The sequence below is a fragment of the Euprymna scolopes genome, chromosome 24, assembly GCF_053919585.1.
Source record: "Euprymna scolopes isolate OS-2025 chromosome 24, ASM5391958v1, whole genome shotgun sequence".
Classification (NCBI taxonomy): domain Eukaryota; kingdom Metazoa; phylum Mollusca; class Cephalopoda; order Sepiida; family Sepiolidae; genus Euprymna; species Euprymna scolopes.
Window position 1 is genome coordinate 99128568 of NC_136505.1, and position 21348 is coordinate 99149915.

The 21348-nt window shown below is 31.4% G+C and overlaps 1 protein-coding gene across 2 annotated transcripts in view; it reads right to left on the minus strand.

The window, feature by feature from the left end:
- The window catches only part of LOC145246862 (kinesin-like protein KIF28), a 128375-nt gene that overhangs the window by 41225 nt on the left and 65802 nt on the right, over positions 1-21348 (minus strand). For both annotated transcript variants that reach the window (XM_080108708.1, XM_080108709.1), the window contains exons 9-12: positions 11951-12021; positions 5009-5069; positions 3322-3438; positions 1412-1539 (exon numbers count right to left, since the gene is read on the minus strand). In XM_080108708.1, coding sequence (XP_079964834.1) covers positions 1412-1539; positions 3322-3438; positions 5009-5069; positions 11951-12021 — 377 coding nt within the window. The remainder of the gene's footprint in view (positions 1-1411; positions 1540-3321; positions 3439-5008; positions 5070-11950; positions 12022-21348) is intronic.

Consider the following 21348-nt stretch of genomic DNA (forward strand, 5'->3'; position numbering starts at 1 on the left):
GGAGAGTATCGAGTTGAATTTTGACAGCAATGCGTCGAAAATTAACACTTGATTGTTTTAACCACAGTTTTATTTTAAAAAAAAAACAATCTTAATACAATTTACGCTTTTGTTATAGTTTAACCCGAAGTGGTCGTTTTAAATGAAAGTTGATGTTGAAACTTTTGTTCTTTTTTTAATGAAAAAAAAAGTTTTAATTCTTGTTTCTTAAAAGTTCTTTTAAAAAAATTAAAAAATGAAACAATCCTAACACATGATCTTTGAAAATAACTTGCGATGTTGGTGGACGTCATGGTAAGACGCCATTTTGAATGCAATTTGAGTTGTTCGTTAATCCAAACTACTATTTTGAAGTGCTATGTATTATGAGTATATATAGACGGCATTGCTGAAATAGAAACATTCCAACATTCCGTTATTCCCTGATTATATTCAGGAATAGAGACAGAATGTGATTGACAGTCGGGAACGTTGGTTCTTTACGTGTAGAAACGCAATCACAAATTTTAAGAAAGGATTTTTATCGAGATGTTGATGTTGCCTTCTCTTCTGCCAGTGACAGAGACGGGGGCATAGTGTGCTGCGGATATTTGGCTACTGGCTCCTTAAGTTATCGTTGACCTTAATTCATCTTTACCTATCTGTTTCGCTCCGAGACTCATCATCGACTGTTTACTTCTCAAACTCTTTCTCTTCAGAAAGATACCAGATTACGGTGACACTTGAGTACATACTTGCTGGTCCCATAACCCTGATATCCTGTGTACGCACCGGGACCCAAATAATCACGTTTGAAGAAATGAAGATACATCAAAAACAATATATTGTTTCTTTCAAACAACTGCCTACCTCTCTAAAACCCTCTCTCTTTGAGCCATATAACGTCACTTTGTTTCTAACTACCAGGTTGCGATGACATTTGCGTACATAATCGCTGAGCCCCATAACCTTGAGATCCTCTGGATGCGTGAATGCCGCGCTGGGAAATCAAATCATCAGATATATGAACTAGCAACATACCCATTAATAAAGAGAGAGAGAGAGAGAGAGAGAGAGAGAGAGAGAGCAGTGTGTTTGAATAGCTGCTTTCTCCCAACCCAATGGGAAAATGTTAGGTGTTTAGAGTTGATCCTTCGTCATCCCTCTGATACTTCCAACCGACTACTTACCTCTCTTGCTCACTCTCTCTACGAGCCATATGATCTCACATCTACTTCTGGTTAGCAGATGAAGATGACATTTGAGTATGTATTTGCTGACCCATGACTCCGATATCCTGTGTATATGTGAACGTCGCCTTGGGAGCCCACATCATCAAACATATATAATACCAACGTGTCCATCACTATCCAAAAAACTTCTAAACCTAAAACATTTATCAGAAAATCAAAATGGCTTCCGTTATACAAACCTTATTTGCTTTCTCGTCGGCTTCTTTAAGTCGTTCTTCATACGATTGTTCCATTTCCGCCATTTTACGTTGGTTTTCTTTCAAGAGACTCATATATTCTTCAAGCTGTTCTTGTGAAGCTCCTTGGCCTGAAATTATTTCGGACAACAAAGTCAATATGCAGAATGCAAACGGCACCCTTTCTGGCAATTTTATGTCCCAAATCTCAGTGACTATTGATCAGAATTTAACAAATGAAGTCTCGTTAGAAAGCTAATGACCTGAATTGTGTAGTGTGTTTGATGACATTTGCCCTTAACGTCGCACACTAAGAGGATCATCCATCATCCACAGCCAATTTTTATCACTTTTTTACAGCAATAAAATGCTACAATCATAGCCATTTGCTTCCCTAGTTTTGCATATGAATACAAAATATGTGATATTTCCCAAAAAAAAATCTGACCTTGATGGAGGGGTGACTAAAACTTGCTGCTATAGTTTCAAATGATCTGAAATAAAGCAAGAGGAGACTTGATTCCAAATATTTCTCCTATGTTACCTCACCCCCATTTGGTTTTCAAATAGGGCAGATATAACATATAAGAAATATTTGGAATCAAGTCTCCTCTTGCTGTTATTTCAAATCATTTTAAACCATAGCAGCAAGTTTTAGTCACCCCTCCTGCAAGGCCAGAGATTTTAGGGAAATATTTTTATATATATATATATATATATATATGTGTGTGTGTGTGTGTGTGTGTGTGTGTGTGTGTGTGTGTGTGTGTGTGTGTGTGTGTGGATGTAGTCATAAACTGGCACCACACCGAATAAATGAGGAGTGTCAAGGAGGATGGAAAGACCATGGAAAGAAAGCACTCGCCAGACCTCCGCTGCTTGAGAGCAAAGAAGGCTGGGACCTTAGGAGACTTATTGCCACCCAAATTCCAGTAAAGACCAATGGTCGCTGCCAACGAGAAATCAATGGTAAGTGGCTGTTGCAGAGACTTGTTGTCACTCAGACTCCAGGTAACACCACAAGTTGTTCTCAAACAGAAATGTTTTATGATAGCCTGCGTGACTATTCCTAGTGAGTAAATAATAGTGATGAGACGATTCTAATATTTTTCCCGATTCCGATATAATTACCGATTCCGATACCGATTCTTTATAAATCTCTAAATATTTTACTATAAAATTGTTATTTTGTCCCGATTACTGTAAGAAAACACCTTAAATGTACAGGTATTTTCTCAAACGTAAAATCACTTGTGACGGGGTGATCTAGAGATTTTAGTCTTACTAGCAGTTTTAATCAATAAATATTTATTATTATATTATTACTACAAGCAGTGGAAGACGTTTTATAAAAACAAAATCAAATAAAATAGATAATTAAAGAAATCGGTTTTGGCATCGGAAAATAGGCTCAAATTTTCCCGATTCCGATACCCCAAAAAAGCTCCGATTTTTCCGATTCCTGATTCCGATTCTGATTAATCATCCCAACATTAGTAAATAATAATAATTCATTTAAGAATGTGATCAATTTCTTCTATCTGTTAGAAGATATTTTGTTGGGGACACCAAATCATCTACCACCGTTTAGAAAACAGGGAAGTAAGGCAACAATGAAATGTCTCGAGCATTATGCCGGAATGTCAAATTGATCTTACCATAATCTATTAGATCATTCGGCACATTGGACATAATAGTTAGAATGTGGATCGAAGAGTCAATCCTCTGTCGATTTATATACCACAGACTTAACAAATGTTACTAGATGCTTCTTTGCGAAACAACGCATTATAAAGTGTAATCAAGGATAAGTGGAGCCCTCTTCTACAATTCGGTATAGACTCAAATAAAAAGCAGACTTTTAGGTCACCCTTGATTACGGTCAGTCAATTCTTTTAATTAATAGTACTTACCTTCTGCTTCCATTTGTTTTTTATATTTTTCGTTTTCTTCGCGCAGTTGACGAATCAAAGCAGCCGTGTCATTCTCGTTCACTTTGGCTCTGGTTTTTATTTGCTTGGCTCGATCGGCTGCAAACATTAGGATTAGGATTAGAACTAGGATTAAGATTAGGGTTAGGGTTAGGGTCAAACTAGAAACATTTAATTTTTTACAGGTTTCAGACTGTTTTTCCCCCACCTTGATTGTTTTTGTAACATTACCCATGTGTTACAGGCATTTTAACACACAATGTGAGTACAGCATAATCACATTGACACACCGGCCAGATCATCAAAGTTAAGCAATACTGAGCCTGGTCAGTACTAACATGGATGATCATTTAAGAATTGCAGGTACTGTATGTACTCTCTGCAGTGTTTCGTTAGTCTTGGGCCTCTTTTTGTCACTGGGTACAAACAGTGCTGATTCAGGAAAGGTGTGGTTAGGAATTGCGCAACCTTTGCTTCACAATTATATGTGCAGCTACCCTTACAGAGGTGGCCATTGTCTCGTGAGACTGGACGTAGGTATCGAACATGCAACGTGTGGGTCCATGTTAATACGTAACGGCAATGTTACATATCCTTTTCTGTGTAAATTTCTACCAAACTGATTTTCATTAAGACACGTCTAATTTTAAACTCTTCATGTTTCGTATCTTTTCATTTATCAAAGTCCTTCTATCGTTTAGCAACAAAAGGTAAAACCTTGACGATTATTTAGCCAAAGGTTGTTTTTATTTGCATATGGTTTTTAAGAGTGATTCAAGGATAGAGTCGAGTAATTGACAATTTCTATTCCTCGGAACACACTTATAAACCATTGCCAATGAAAGGTTTAAGTCTCTTAAAAACATACCTTTACTTCGCAATGAAGTGCATACTAGTGATGGGAAGATTGCAATATTTTCCCCCCACTCCAATATTATTACAGATTCTTTTCTAAATTTCCGATTCCGATACAATTCTCGATTCCAATTCCAATTAATCATAAAATCATACCTCTGTAACGTTACACCCGATTTACACCAGTTTTAACCTATAGACACTGTCGCAAGGAAACCAAAACAAGGAATAACACCCACTGTCCTGTACACTTGTGCAGGTTGTCCTGTGTTTTGGCAACCTTCACTCGAGCCCAATTGAGCGTTACCCACTTTTTCCGGGTGAGTTCAGGGCCTGCTAAAAGATCTTCTTTCAGTGCTAGAAGAGCCTTGTTGACTGATTTATTCCACCAACATTGCCCGGTCATTTTTTTTGTTTGTTTTTGTTTTGTTTTTTCTTCAAATATTGCATTTCTGGTAATATTTTTACTCTCATTTTGTTATGTTTCTTTCTCTTTAAATATTATCTTTCTGTTCCAATCAAGGGAAACAACTCAGTATGAAACAATGCTGTTTTACGTTTTTGGGGTTTTTTGTTTTTTTTTAAAGATGGCAGCCATATAACAATTATTCATATACAGACAAAGTCTATTTTGGCCAACAGTTAATTCGAATTACATTTTATTCTGCTTAAAAACGTGTTACAACGATTTAGAAAAAAAAAACAACTGGCAAACTAGACTCAAATATTGATTTTGCAAGAAGAGAGCCATTGATAACGATAGACTAACTTTACTTTACACATTAGATACAGAAACGATTCAATACTGATTTACCGTATTTTAAAGTTGACAATGTTTCTTCGTAATTCGTGTGCGCAGGACTTATGGCAGCGACCTTTAAAAAGAAAAGAAAAAATAGAAATAATTTAGTTGAGAATTGTTTATTTAATTCAAAAATAATATATATATATATATATATATATATATATATATATATATATATATATAGACTTATATGCATCCATATATATACACACATATATATAGATACATATATTTACATATATATATATATATATTTACATATATATATATATATGTGTGTGTGTGTGTGTGTGTGTGTGTGTGTGTGTGTGTGTGTGTGTGTGTGTGTAAATATATGTTTTATATTTTTATTACCGTTTTATCTGTTTGGTTACATATGTTTCGGATGTTGGACCATGTTTATGATCCAACAGCCTCGTCAGACCTTACAGAAATGGTTGGTAGTATTTGGAAGAAGTGTTTTAGAGGAAATACGGAAACAAAAAGGGTGAGGGTGACGGGTATCGACAATATTTAAGTTTTGAAGGTTAAAATACATTAGATTGTAGTGTGTGTAGCAGATTCAGGTAGGCGTGCTACCCCCCCCCGCACACACTACAATCTAATGTATTTTAACCTTCACCACCTTATTATCTCTTACCCATCCCTTTTTCCTCACAATAAATCACTATAATTTTATATATATATATATATATATATATATATATATATATATATATATATATATATATATATATATATATATATATATAAACACACACAAAATATCTTATATTTCCCCAAAACTTCTGCCGTTGACGGAGGGGAAACTAAAACTTGCTGCTATGGTTTCAAATGATCTGAAAGAATAACAAGGGGAGACTTGATTCCAAATATTTCTCATATGTTATATCTCTAAGCACTACCCCTAAAAAAAAATAACAAACGTCCCCCACCTAAAAAAAGGGTGGCTATAAGTGGGTGTTCATTTTACGTTAAGATTATATGGAAAAGTGATTCCCCACTTTTTGAAACAATAGCTTCTTAATATCTTGGAAACTACTCGTTTCCTGGAATTTTAAACGTTATTTTAATTTTCAGCGACCTACAAAACCTGTGTGGTGGTAATTTTTAAAAGTTTTTGGGGAAGTAAAGATACTGCAACTTTACTTAAACATTTTATGGCTGTAAAAAAAAAGTGCCCAAAATAGTCTTGGGATGATGGATGATCGTCTTAATATGCGACCTTAAAGACAAGTGTCACATAGCAGACTACACAATTCAGGTCATTCCCTTTCCAACGAGCCTTCATTTGTTAAAGTCTGATCTATAGTCGCTGAGATTTTGAACTTATAAAATTGCAAAAAAAAGTGGCATGTATTAGTTACCTGGCAAGGTCACAGGGAAGACAACGAAACAAAAAAAACCCAAAGCGGCAAAACTAAAGGTGGTTTGCCAGGACACTATATATATATATGAATGTAGGCAAATTTTGGCATATTTTATTAGTTTGAAAATTAAGGTTCTTTTTTACAAATTGTCATAAACTTTTAACCATAGAATAGTATTATAATCTTCAAATTTTCATGTTTTCATCCCATAGAATCAAAGATATGAGCATTTCAATATTCAATTTTGCTACGAATATATATATATATATATATATATATATATATATATATATAGAGAGAGAGAGAGAGAGAGAGAGAGAGAGAGAGAGAGAAAAAAAAAGAGAGAGAGAGAGAGACCCTCTTTTGGGCAATTTTATAAGTTCCAAATCTCAGCGACTATTGATCAGAATTTAACAAATGAAGGCTCGTTGGAAAGCTAATAATCTGAATTGTGTAGTGGGCTATATGACATTTGCCTTTACGTCGCACATTAAGGATATCATCCATTATTTACAGCCTATTTTTGGCACTATTTTACAGCTATAAAATGTTTCCTAGTTTTGCATATGAATTATAAAATATCTGATATTTCCGAAAAACATTTGGCCTTCATTGAGGGGACACTAAAATTTGCTGTTATGGTTTCAAATGATCTGAAATAACAGCAAGGGGAGACTTGATTCCAAATGATTCTCATGTTATACTTCCCCTTTTTGGTTTTCATACATAAAGTAAATTTCGTTTAATGATTATTTGATATAATGGAGCTATAGCATATGAGAAATATTAGGAATCAAGTATCCCCTTGCTGTTATTTAAGATCATTTGAAACCATCGCAGCAAGTTTGAGTCTCCCCTCCATCAAGGTCAGGGGTTTGGGGGAAATATCAGATATTTTGTATGTGTTTTTATACATACATACATACATACATACATACATACATATATATATATATATATATATATATATATATATATATATATATATATATATATATATTACTAAATTTTGTTACTATAATTACTAAATTATTATTATTATTATTATTATTATTATTATTATTATTATTATTATCCATGATCATTGACTATACTCTTTTTAGAATTATTTTGGGTTTATTATTATCATCATCATCATCATTATTATTATTATTATTATTATTATTATTTTGTTACCTTTATCATCATCATGCCATTTTGACAGCCTGATTCTGCAACACTTAAAAAATTATAATCATCAATCCTACACTTTTGACATCGAATTTCTTTATAGAAAAGATTTGTTTCATTCTGTCTGGACAATTTCCGGTCACAGTAATTACGAACTTTTACGGCGTTTTTTTTTTTTTTGTGTCCCCACCCCCACCCCATCCCGCTTCAAATCACTTTTTCTTTTTAAGCCGAGGATGAAGGTCCTCATTTTGGATTTCTCTCTTCTTACTATTAGATCCCATTTGACCAGTGACAGACTTCTCTTTGGACTACTGCACGACCCGGAAAAAAACAAAACAATTTGCATTATTTCAGCTGTTTAGTAAACTTTCCAATCGGGTTTTTAAAAACTTTCCAATCGGATTATAGGCATCGTAACACTGGACTTATTTTGGAATACATTCTATCTAAAGAACTATTTTGCATTTTGAATCAACTCTAGAGTAGTTTCATTCAAGCTGAAATATTATGCGCGGTTTGTTTTTATATTAGTTTTTTTACATATCCAATATTTTTGAATATTTTTATTTGGCAATTTATAACTAAAATAAATTGCGGTTTCACTTAATGCCTTAACTAGCAAATTCTAGCATTGCTACAAATATAATTTGCTGATTTCTTTATGTCCCCTGATGAGAAGAAGAATAAAATAGCATTCTTTGAAACCCCACGGAATAAGGACTTTGGAAATTGTTTTTTGCAATATTCAGTCGAACAATGAATTTTGATTGTAAAGTTCAACTTTCAGTTTTAATTTTCTTTCTCTTATATATATATAGATTTTGGAAGATTAAAATACTATTCTATGGTTAAATTTTTATGACAATTGGTAAAAAAGAACCTTTATTTCCACCGAAGAAAATATGCTCAAATTCGTCTACATTGGTACATATAGTGTCCTGGCAAGCCAGCTTCAGTTTTGCTGCTTTGGAATTAATTTTGCTTGGAGTTTTTATTGTTGTTTTTTTTTTTTTTTTTTTGCTTGGTTGTTTCCCTTGTGGCCTTACCAAGCCACTAATATACATTTGTATATAAGTAGTAGCGTTCGTGTGTGTGTGTCCGTGTGTACAACTCTCCTACAGCCCACACCAGTGGACCGATCATAACAAAACCTGACATGATGATGGTCCCCCCACGTAGGGTTGGTGTACATCATTTTTTAATATTAAGGTCAAAGGTCAGGGTCCTAGGATATATATATATATATATATATATATATATATATATATATATATATATATATATATACTCTCCTTCATCCAATGACCAAACTTGACATGATGATGGTCCCCACCTAGGGGTTGTGCATATATATATATATATATATATATATATATATATATATATATATATAAATATATGTGCATATATATGCACCTATGTATATGCATATGTACATATATATACACTTGTGCCCGATATTATTCATACCCCCCTTGAAAATTGAGTTTATTAGGTGTAACTTTTGTAAGAATTTATTGTTTACGTCCATATTGATACATATTCTTAATAAACCTCTTCTGATCATTTTCGTCATTTTAAAATCTCGGGATACTTGTAATAAAAGAAATATACAGCTATTTATAAAATCTGCAATGTTCAAAAATAATCATACCCCCTTATTTTTTCAGTATTAATCGAGTTTCTGACTGTTTGTTTTCTGTTTGATTCTTATTTTGAATGCTTTTATACAACCTTTGATTAATTTCATTTCGTTTTTTGCATTTTTCAGAAATTAAAATGATATCAACTGAAAACCAATAAAAGAATAAAAATTATTAGAATGAGGAAGAAAAAAGAGCTTAGTAATGATCTTAGGACTAAAATTGTGAATTCACATAAGGATGGTTTAGGTTACAAGTCAATTTCCAAGAAATTTGAGGTCCCTACAGCAACAGTACAGAGCATCATCAAAAAATTCCAGAGCCACCACACAACAAACAACTTGATTGGTAGAGGAAGGAAAAGGAAACTGTCTGCTAGAGCCACCAGGAATATTGTAAGAAGTGTTAATGCAAATCCAACCACCACTAATAAGGGCATTTTAGAAAATCTGGAGTCTTCTGGCATAAAAATATCAAGGCAAACATTGCAAAGGACTCTGCATGAAAATGGTCTGAAAGGAAGAAGACCAAGAAGGACTCCATTGCACACCGGAAAACACCTTGCAGCACGTCTAAAGTTTGCTAGGACCCATGTGAATTCTCCAGAGTCCGTTTTCTCAAGTATTTTGTGGACTGACGAAACAAAAATTGAATTGTTTGGCCATATGGATGCTTCTTACGTTTGAAGGAAGAAAGGAGAAGCTTACAACCCAAAGAACACCATACCCACGGTGAAACATGGTGGTGGTAGCCTAATGTTTTGGGGCTCCTTTTCGGCTAGTGGTCCAGGTAGTTTGGTCAAGATAGATGGAACCATGAAGAAGGAGCAATATTTGGAGATACTCCAGAAAAACATTAGACAGGATGCGGAGAAGCTCCATTTAGGACCAAACTGGGTCCTTCAACAGGATAATGATCCAAAACATACTGCCAAAATAGTCAAGAAATGGTTTGAGGATAATCAAATTAATGTTTTGGAATGGCCTAGCCAGAGTCCCGACCTGAACCCTATCGAAAACCTCTGGCACATATTGAAAACTGAGGTTAAAAAGCGGAAACCTAGAAATTTGAGGGATTTGGAGAATTACTGCATTGAAGAATGGTCAAAAATCAGTGTTGATGCTTGTAAAAACCTTGTTGATAAATATCCCAAACGGTTACAGGCAGTTATTAAGAATAAAGGGCATGCTATTGACTATTAGTAAGAGAGGTATGAATAATTTTGAACTAGTGCCATTATTGTTTTTCTTTGTATAATGTTTCAAACTTGCATAATTTATTTATTTGTTGAGTTTAAATTAAATGCTTATGCTTGATTTATTGTTTGAAATCCCTTTAATATTGTCTACCTTCTGGTTTGAGCAATATTCTTATAGAAATCTCAAAGATCCGAGGGGTATGAATAATATCGGGCACAAGTGTATGTATATATATGTATATGTACATATATATATGTACATATATATATGTACATATATATATATATGTACGTATATATATGTACATATATATATGTACATATATATATGTACATATGTATATGTATATATATATATATATATATATATATATATATACATAGTGTCACAGAAGTTGCACACCATATACTGATCTTCGTAGAGTGGCTACTCCGCTCACCAGATCTGTCCCTCTTGGCATTTTTGTCTTCGGGAACATCTCAAATGTGTACTACAATTGTCCATCTGTTGAGCTAATTAACAAGAAAATAGATATCATATTTATTTTTTATAAAAACCTAGATGATGTGCGACTTTTGGGACACCCTGTATATATGTACATATATATATGCATATATATATATACATATATATATATATATATATATATATATATATATATATATATATATATATAGGGAAAATTATCTACTTATCCAAAATAACGCGAATTTACCTCAGACTTAACATTTATTGTTGTTGTTGTTGTTGTTGTTTTTTATTGTTATTAATATTAGATAGAGTCCGAATATGTGCAGACCATGTCTAGAGAACATTCAGAATGTCGAGCAAGCAAGCATGTATATATATATACTTAATTATTGTTATTATTTTCATTATTATTTTTATGAGTATTCCTATTGCTATTATCGTTAATATTATCATTATTATTGCCATCATTATTATTATTATCATTATTATTGCCATCATTATTATTATTATCATTATTATTATTACTATTATCGTTAATATTATCATTATTATTGCCATTATACATTCTTATTATTATTATGCAAGTATTATTTAATAGGTGTTGGAAGTAAACAGACATACGTGTGTAATTTTGATGGTCATGCTGAATAAAAAAGACATTGAAAGTAGATAATGGTTGAATCAACATAGAGTGAGAGCGGTGAAAGAAATACATAAGTAAGAGATAGATGGGTTGATGTGTTCAGTTTATTATAAATAGGGCTGTGACAACAGCATATTCTTTTCATTCTTCTGACTCTCGAGTATATATCCAAGAACCGAGAACCACATCAGGCTACATAAAAACATATAAAATATTAACGGATATATACCCAAGAGCCAAAACAATGAAAAGAATATGCTGTTGTCACATCCCTAATTATAAATTACAATTCATTAGAACAGTTCAGACAGATTATTTTCAAGCATAACGCAATCCCAAAACTAAATTATACTGTATGATGCATTTTGTCAGATTCAGTTATATAGGAGAGGGGATTTAGGGAAAATTAATTAACTCATGTTTAATGTGGTGACATTATTTAAACGTCTCACCATGATTGTTTTGCTGTTTCCGCCAAGGGCGCTTTTCAGTAGTTTTGTAAGGACCGAGTTTCTGAAGGGCACTGTGGAAAAAATATAAAGAAATATGATTATAAAACAAACAAAAAAAACATGACATAAGAAATAACATTCTGATACTCCTACATATTATTATCCTTGGCAGATTCAAACCTGTATGAATGATTGTCCAATAAATAATAATTAACTGTAAAAATAAAAATCAGTTTGTTTTTTTTTAATTCCAATTATTTTAAGTTTTTTAGCAATCAAGTTAAACCCCCATTTTTATTTATTTATTTATTTATTTATTTACTGCTATTTCATATGTCAGTACAGTCGGGGAAGCAGGAGAAAATTTCAAAGTCTAACAGCCCGAAGAAAAAAACTATTAGAGTAGAAAGCTTTCAGAAAAAAAAAAAACATTTGTTGACTTACATCAGGGTTGCACACACTTTTTCAGTATAAGAGCTACTTATGACATAACTAAGTCTAAATGATCTACCACCTACTAAAAATGCCAAACACATCTATATATATAAAAGGCAAAATGTGTGTGACTATTTCGTGTATGTCTTCAAAAGGCTTTTCGAGCACACGCTCTCGGGGTCGTTACTATCGCATAAAACTGTTTATATAGGTCCTATATCATAATATCTAGGAATTAGGAAAGCGCGTAGCGTATAGATTTATTTACGTCGATTTTTACAAAATTATTGCTATTTTGGCTTCTCGCGTGTTGATTGGGCTTTTTAGTATAAATATAGTGAAACTAAACTCAAACGGACGTGTTCGCGGCATTGCGCCGGGAAAAACGTCCAGAAGAAATCAGCTTTGATCAATCTTGTATATCAGATTCTTGTATATCAGACAGTCAAATTTCGATAAACAAACTCAGACGCTGACGCTGACGCTGCGTGACTTCTATTTGACCTTCTTAATTAGGTCAAATGGAAGCAGCAAAGTTAACTTTTATTACGCACGCCTGTTTTTATAGTTATAGTTAGATAAATAAATTCAAACACGTCTACGCTGTATGTCGCGGTGGCCCAATGGTAACATCGCACTTTTTTTTTGTTTTTTTTCACACATTAATTTCCAACTCAAGGGTACGGGTTCGATTCTCATACTCACCTACCAAAACATTTTTTTATTATTATTTAAACCCCCCCCCCCCCGGAATTTTGATTTACCTCAAGACACCCGGGCATCGCCGGGTACCTCCCCCCCCCCGCTAGTTATTTATAAAAGATACTGTAAATCATTTTTATATGTGCAGTATATGCAGGTGTACCTTGCATTACTGCATCAACTCGCAATGCACAGTACAACTTTGTACATTTGTTTTTCATTACCTTACTCTTATGCCTTGCATTAGATGGAATCAGTCAGCGATGTATAGTCTAGACAGTAGCTGCTAATAGCCAGTCTCAGCAAACATAGATGCTTATCGGTCTCACATAAATAAGTACAACCAAATAATGCAGTCAATAATGCAGTCTGATGTTGGGTTTCTCTGTGAGTAAGTTACAGAATTGTCCACGAATGTCTGCTTTATAGCATCAGAATCTAATCCTTCATCCCAGAAGAGTTCATGTGAAAAATTTTGCCATTTTTTATGCGAGTGAAACAACCTCATTGAGGACAGGCAATATAACCGCGACGAATCCTGTATTTTCTTTTTATCCAGCGATAATTAATTCTTTCAAACGCATCGTATATTTCAACTATTTTAATGTCTAGTAATTAATTCCTTCAAACGCATCGTATATTTCAACTATTTTAATGTCTAGTCATTAATTCCTTCAAACGCATCGTATATTTCAACTATTTTAATGCCTAGTAATTAATTCCTTCAAACGCATCGTATATTTCAACTATTTTAATGTCTAGTAATTAATTCCTTCAAACGCATCGTATATTTCAACTATTTTAATGCCTAGTAATTAATTCCTTCAAACGCATCGTATATTTCAACTATTTTAATGGCTAGTAATTAATTCCTTCAAACACATCGTATATTTCAACTATTTTGATGCCTAGTAATTAATTCCTTCAAACGCATCGTATATTTCAACTATTTTGATGTCTAGTAATTAATTCCTTCAAACGATTCGCATATTTCAACTATTTTGATGCCTAGTAATTAATTCCTTCAAACGCATCGTATATTTAAACTATTTTAATGTCTAGTAATTAATTCCTTCAAACGCATCGTATATTTCAACTATTTTGATGCCTAGTAATTAATTCCTTCAAACGCATCGTATATTTCAACTATTTTAATGTCTAGTAATTAATTCCTTCAAACGCATCGTATATTTCAACTATTTTAATGCCTAGTAATTAATTCCTTCAAACGCATCGTATATTTCAACTATTTTAATGCCTAGTAATTAATTTCTTCAAACGCATCGTATATTTCAACTATTTTAATGCCTAGTAATTAATTCCTTCAAACGCATCGTATATTTCAACTATTTTAATGCCTAGTAATTAATTCCTTCAAACGCATCGTATATTTCAACTATTTTAATGCCTAGTAATTAATTTCTTCAAACGCATCGTATATTTCAACTATTTTAATGCCTAGTAATTAATTCCTTCAAACGCATCGTATATTTCAACTATTTTAATGCCTAGTAATTAATTCCTTCAAACGCATCGTATATTTCAACTATTTTAATGCCTAGTAATTAATTCCTTCAAACGCATCGTATATTTCAACTATTTTGATGCCTAGTAATTAATTCCTTCAAACGCATCGTATATTTCAACTATTTTGATGCCTAGTAATTAATTCCTTCAAACGCATCGTATATTTCAACTATTTTAATGCCTAGTAATTAATTCCTTCAAACGCATCGTATATTTCAACTATTTTAATGCCTAGTAATTAATTCCTTCAAACGATTCGCATATTTCAATTATTTTAATGTCTAGTAATTAATTCCTTCAAACGCATCGTATATTTCAACTATTTTAATGTCTAGTCATTAATTCCTTCAAACGCATCGTATATTTCAACTATTTTAATGCCTAGTAATTAATTCCTTCAAACGCATCGTATATTTCAACTATTTTAATGTCTAGTAATTAATTCCTTCAAACGCATCGTATATTTCAACTATTTTAATGCCTAGTAATTAATTCCTTCAAACGCATCGTATATTTCAACTATTTTAATGGCTAGTAATTAATTCCTTCAAACACATCGTATATTTCAACTATTTTGATGCCTAGTAATTAATTCCTTCAAACGCATCGTATATTTCAACTATTTTGATGTCTAGTAATTAATTCCTTCAAACGATTCGCATATTTCAACTATTTTGATGCCTAGTAATTAATTCCTTCAAACGCATCGTATATTTAAACTATTTTAATGTCTAGTAATTAATTCCTTCAAACGCATCGTATATTTCAACTATTTTGATGCCTAGTAATTAATTCCTTCAAACGCATCGTATATTTCAACTATTTTAATGTCTAGTAATTAATTCCTTCAAACGCATCGTATATTTCAACTATTTTAATGCCTAGTAATTAATTCCTTCAAACGCATCGTATATTTCAACTATTTTAATGCCTAGTAATTAATTCCTTCAAACGCATCGTATATTTCAACTATTTTAATGCCTAGTAATTAATTCCTTCAAACGCATCGTATATTTCAACTATTTTAATGCCTAGTAATTAATTCCTTCAAACGCATCGTATATTTCAACTATTTTAATGCCTAGTAATTAATTTCTTCAAACGCATCGTATATTTCAACTATTTTAATGCCTAGTAATTAATTCCTTAAAACGCATCGTATATTTCAACTATTTTAATGCCTAGTAATTAATTCCTTCAAACGCATCGTATATTTCAACTATTTTAATGCCTAGTAATTAATTCCTTCAAACGCATCGTATATTTCAACTATTTTAATGCCTAGTAATTAATTCCTTCAAACGCATCGTATATTTCAACTATTTTGATGCCTAGTAATTAATTCCTTCAAACGCATCGTATATTTCAACTATTTTAATGCCTAGTAATTAATTCCTTCAAACGCATCGTATATTTCAACTATTTTAATGCCTAGTAATTAATTCCTTCAAACGATTCGCATATTTCAATTATTTTAATGTCTAGTAATTAATTCCTTCAAACGCATCGTATATTTCAACTATTTTAATGCCTAGAAATTAATTCCTTCAAACGATTCGCATATTTCAATTATTTTAATGTCTAGTAATTAATTCCTTCAAACGATTCGCATATTTCAATTATTTTAATGTCTAGTAATTAATTCCTTCAAACGCATCGTATATTTCAACTATTTTAATGCCTAGTAATTAATTCCTTCAAACGATTCGCATATTTCAATTATTTTAATGTCCAGTAATTAATTCCTTCAAACGCATCGTATATTTCAACTATTTTAATGCCTAGTAATTAATTCCTTCAAACGATTCGCATATTTCAATTATTTTAATGTCTAGTAATTAATTCCTTCAAACGCATCGTATATTTCAACTATTTTAATGCCTAGAAATTAATTCCTTCAAACGCATCGTATATTTCAACTATTTTGATGCCTAGTAATTAATTCCTTCAAACGCATCGTATATTTCAACTATTTTAATGCCTAGTAATTAATTCCTTCAAACGCATCGTATATTTCAACTATTTTGATGCCTAGTAATTAATTCCTTCAAACGCATCGTATATTTCAACTATTTTAATGCCTAGTAATTAATTCCTTCAAACGCATCGTATATTTCAACTATTTTAACGTCTAGTAATTAATTCCTTCAAACGCATCGTATATTTCAACTATTTTAATGCCTAGTAATTAATTCCTTCAAACGCATCGTATATTTCAACTATTTTAATGCCTAGTAATTAATTCCTTCAAACGCATCGTATATTTCAACTATTTTAATGCCTAGTAATTAATTCCTTCAAACGCATCGTATATTTCAACTATTTTGATGCCTAGTAATTAATTCCTTCAAACGCATCGTATATTTCAACTATTTTGATGCCTAGTAATTAATTCCTTCAAACGCATCGTATATTTCAACTATTTTAATGCCTAGTAATTAATTCCTTCAAACGCATCGTATATTTCAACTATTTTAATGCCTAGTAATTAATTCCTTCAAACGGTTCGCATATTTCAATTATTTTAATTCCTAGTAATTAATTCCTTCAAACGCATCGTATATTTCAACTATTTTGATGCCTAGTAATTAATTCCTTCAAACGCATCGTATATTTCAACTATTTTAATTCCTAGTAATTAATTCCTTCAAACGCATCGTATATTTCAACTATTTTAATGTCTAGTAATTAATTCCTTCAAACGCATCGTATATTTCAACTATTTTAATGCCTAGTAATTAATTCCTTCAAACGCATCGTATATTTCAACTATTTTAATGCCTAGTAATTAATTCCTTCAAACGCATCGTATATTTCAACTATTTTAATGCCTAGTAATTAATTCCTTCAAACGCATCGTATATTTCAACTATTTTAATGCCTAGTAATTAATTCCTTCAAACGCATCGTATATTTCAACTATTTTAATGCCTAGTAATTAATTCCTTCAAACGCATCGTATGCTTCAACTATTTTGATGCCTAGTAATTAATTCCTTCAAACGCATCGTATATTTCAACTATTTTGATGCCTAGTAATTAATTCCTTCAAACGCATCGTATATTTCAACTATTTTAATGCCTAGTAATTAATTCCTTCAAACGCATCGTATATTTCAACTATTTTAATGCCTAGTAATTAATTCCTTCAAACGCATCGTATATTTCAACTATTTTAATGCCTAGTAATTAATTCCTTCAAACGCATCGTATATTTCAACTATTTTAATAACTAGTAATTAATTCCTTCAAACGCATCGTATATTTCAACTATTTTGATGCCTAGTAATTAATTCCTTCAAACGCATCGTATATTTCAACTATTTTAATGCCTAGTAATTAATTCCTTCAAACGCATCGTATATTTCAACTATTTTAATGCCTAGTAATTAATTCCTTCAAACGCATCGTATATTTCAACTATTTTAATGTCTAGTAATTAATTCCTTCAAACGCATCGTATATTTCAACTATTTTAATGCCTAGTAATTAATTCCTTCAAACGCATCGTATATTTCAACTATTTTAATGCCTAGTAATTAATTCCTTCAAACGCATCGTATATTTCAACTATTTTGATGCCTAGTAATTAATTCCTTCAAACGCATCGTATATTTCAACTATTTTGATGCCTAGTAATTAATTTCTTCAAACGCATCGTATATTTCAACTATTTTGATGCCTAGTAATTAATTTCTTCAAACGCATCGTATATTTCAACTATTTTAATGCCTAGTAATTAATTCCTTCAAACGCATCGTATATTTCAACTATTTTGATGCCTAGTAATTAATTCCTTCAAACGCATCGTATATTTCAACTATTTTAATGCCTAGTAATTAATTCCTTCAAACGCATCGTATATTTCAACTATTTTAATGCCTAGTAATTAATTCCTTCAAACGCATCGTATATTTCAACTATTTTAATGCCTAGTAATTAATTCCTTCAAACGCATCGTATATTTCAACTATTTTGATGCCTAGTAATTAATTCCTTCAAACGCATCGTATATTTCAACTATTTTAATGCCTAGTAATTAATTCCTTCAAACGCATCGTATATTTCAACTATTTTAATGCCTAGTAATTAATTCCTTCAAACGCATCGTATATTTCAACTATTTTGATGCCTAGTAATTAATTCCTTCAAACGCATCGTATATTTCAACTATTTTGATGCCTAGTAATTAATTTCTTCAAACGCATCGTATATTTCAACTATTTTAATGCCTAGTAATTAATTTCTTCAAACGCATCGTATATTTCAACTATTTTAATGCTTAGTAATTAATTCCTTCAAACGCATCGTATATTTCAACTATTTTAATGCCTAGTAATTAATTCCTTCAAACGCATCGTATATTTCAACTATTTTAATGCCTAGTAATTAATTTCTTCAAACGCATCGTATATTTCAACTATTTTAATGCCTAGTAATTAATTCCTTCAAACGCATCGTATATTTCAACTATTTTAATGCCTAGTAATTAATTCCTTCAAACGCATCGTATATTTCAACTATTTTAATGGCTAGTAATTAATTCCTTCAAACACATCGTATATTTCAACTATTTTGATGCCTAGTAATTAATTCCTTCAAACGCATCGTATATTTCAACTATTTTGATGCCTAGTAATTAATTCCTTCAAACGATTCGCATATTTCAACTATTTTGATGCCTAGTAATTAATTCCTTCAAACGCATCGTATATTTCAACTATTTTGATGCCTAGTAATTAATTTCTTCAAACGCATCGTATATTTCAACTATTTTAATGCCTAGTAATTAATTCCTTCAAACGCATCGTATATTTCAACTATTTTGATGCCTAGTAATTAATTCCTTCAAACGCATCGTATATTTCAACTATTTTAATGCCTAGTAATTAATTCCTTCAAACGCATCGTATATTTCAACTATTTTTATGCCTAGTAATTAATTCCTTCAAACGCATCGTATATTTCAACTATTTTAATGCCTAGTAATTAATTCCTTCAAACGCATCGTATATTTCAACTATTTTAATGCCTAGTAATTAATTCCTTCAAACGATTCGCATATTTCAATTATTTTAATGTCTAGTAATTAATTCCTTCAAACGCATCGTATATTTCAACTATTTTAATGCCTAGAAATTAATTCCTTCAAACGATTCGCATATTTCAATTATTTTAATGTCTAGTAATTAATTCCTTCAAACGATTCGCATATTTCAATTATTTTAATGTCTAGTAATTAATTCCTTCAAACGCATCGTATATTTCAACTATTTTAATGCCTAGTAATTAATTCCTTCAAACGATTCGCATATTTCAATTATTTTAATGTCCAGTAATTAATTCCTTCAAACGCATCGTATATTTCAACTATTTTAATGCCTAGTAATTAATTCCTTCAAACGATTCGCATATTTCAATTATTTTAATGTCTAGTAATTAATTCCTTCAAACGCATCGTATATTTCAACTATTTTAATGCCTAGAAATTAATTCCTTCAAACGCATCGTATATTTCAACTATTTTGATGCCTAGTAATTAATTCCTTCAAACGCATCGTATATTTCAACTATTTTAATGCCTAGTAATTAATTCCTTCAAACGCATCGTATATTTCAACTATTTTGATGCCTAGTAATTAATTCCTTCAAACGCATCGTATATTTCAACTATTTTAATGCCTAGTAATTAATTCCTTCAAACGCATCGTATATTTCAACTATTTTAATGTCTAGTAATTAATTCCTTCAAACGCATCGTATATTTCAACTATTTTAATGCCTAGTAATTAATTCCTTCAAACGCATCGTATATTTCAACTATTTTAATGCCTAGTAATTAATTCCTTCAAACGCATCGTATATTTCAACTATTTTAATGCCTAGTAATTAATTCCTTCAAACGCATCGTATATTTCAACTATTTTGATGCCTAGTAATTAATTCCTTCAAACGCATCGTATATTTCAACTATTTTGATGCCTAGTAATTAATTCCTTCAAACGCATCGTATATTTCAACTATTTTAATGCCTAGTAATTAATTCCTTCAAACGCATCGTATATTTCAACTATTTTAATGCCTAGTAATTAATTCCTTCAAACGATTCGCATATTTCAATTATTTTAATTCCTAGTAATTAATTCCTTCAAACGCATCGTATATTTCAACTATTTTGATGCCTAGTAATTAATTCCTTCAAACGCATCGTATATTTCAACTATTTTAATTCCTAGTAATTAATTCCTTCAAACGCATCGTATATTTCAACTATTTTAATGTCTAGTAATTAATTCCTTCAAACGCATCGTATATTTCAACTATTTTAATGCCTAGTAATTAATTCCTTCAAACGCATCGTATATTTCAACTATTTTAATGCCTAGTAATTAATTCCTTAAAACGCATCGTATATTTCAACTATTTTAATGCCTAGTAATTAATTCCTTCAAACGCATCGTATATTTCAACTATTTTAATGCCTAGTAATTAATTCCTTCAAACGCATCGTATATTTCAACTATTTTAATGCCTAGTAATTAATTCCTTCAAACGCATCGTATGCTTCAACTATTTTGATGCCTAGTAATTAATTCCTTCAAACGCATCGTATATTTCAACTATTTTGATGCCTAGTAATTAATTCCTTCAAACGCATCGTATATTTCAACTATTTTAATGCCTAGTAATTAATTCCTTCAAACGCATCGTATATTTCAACTATTTTAATGCCTA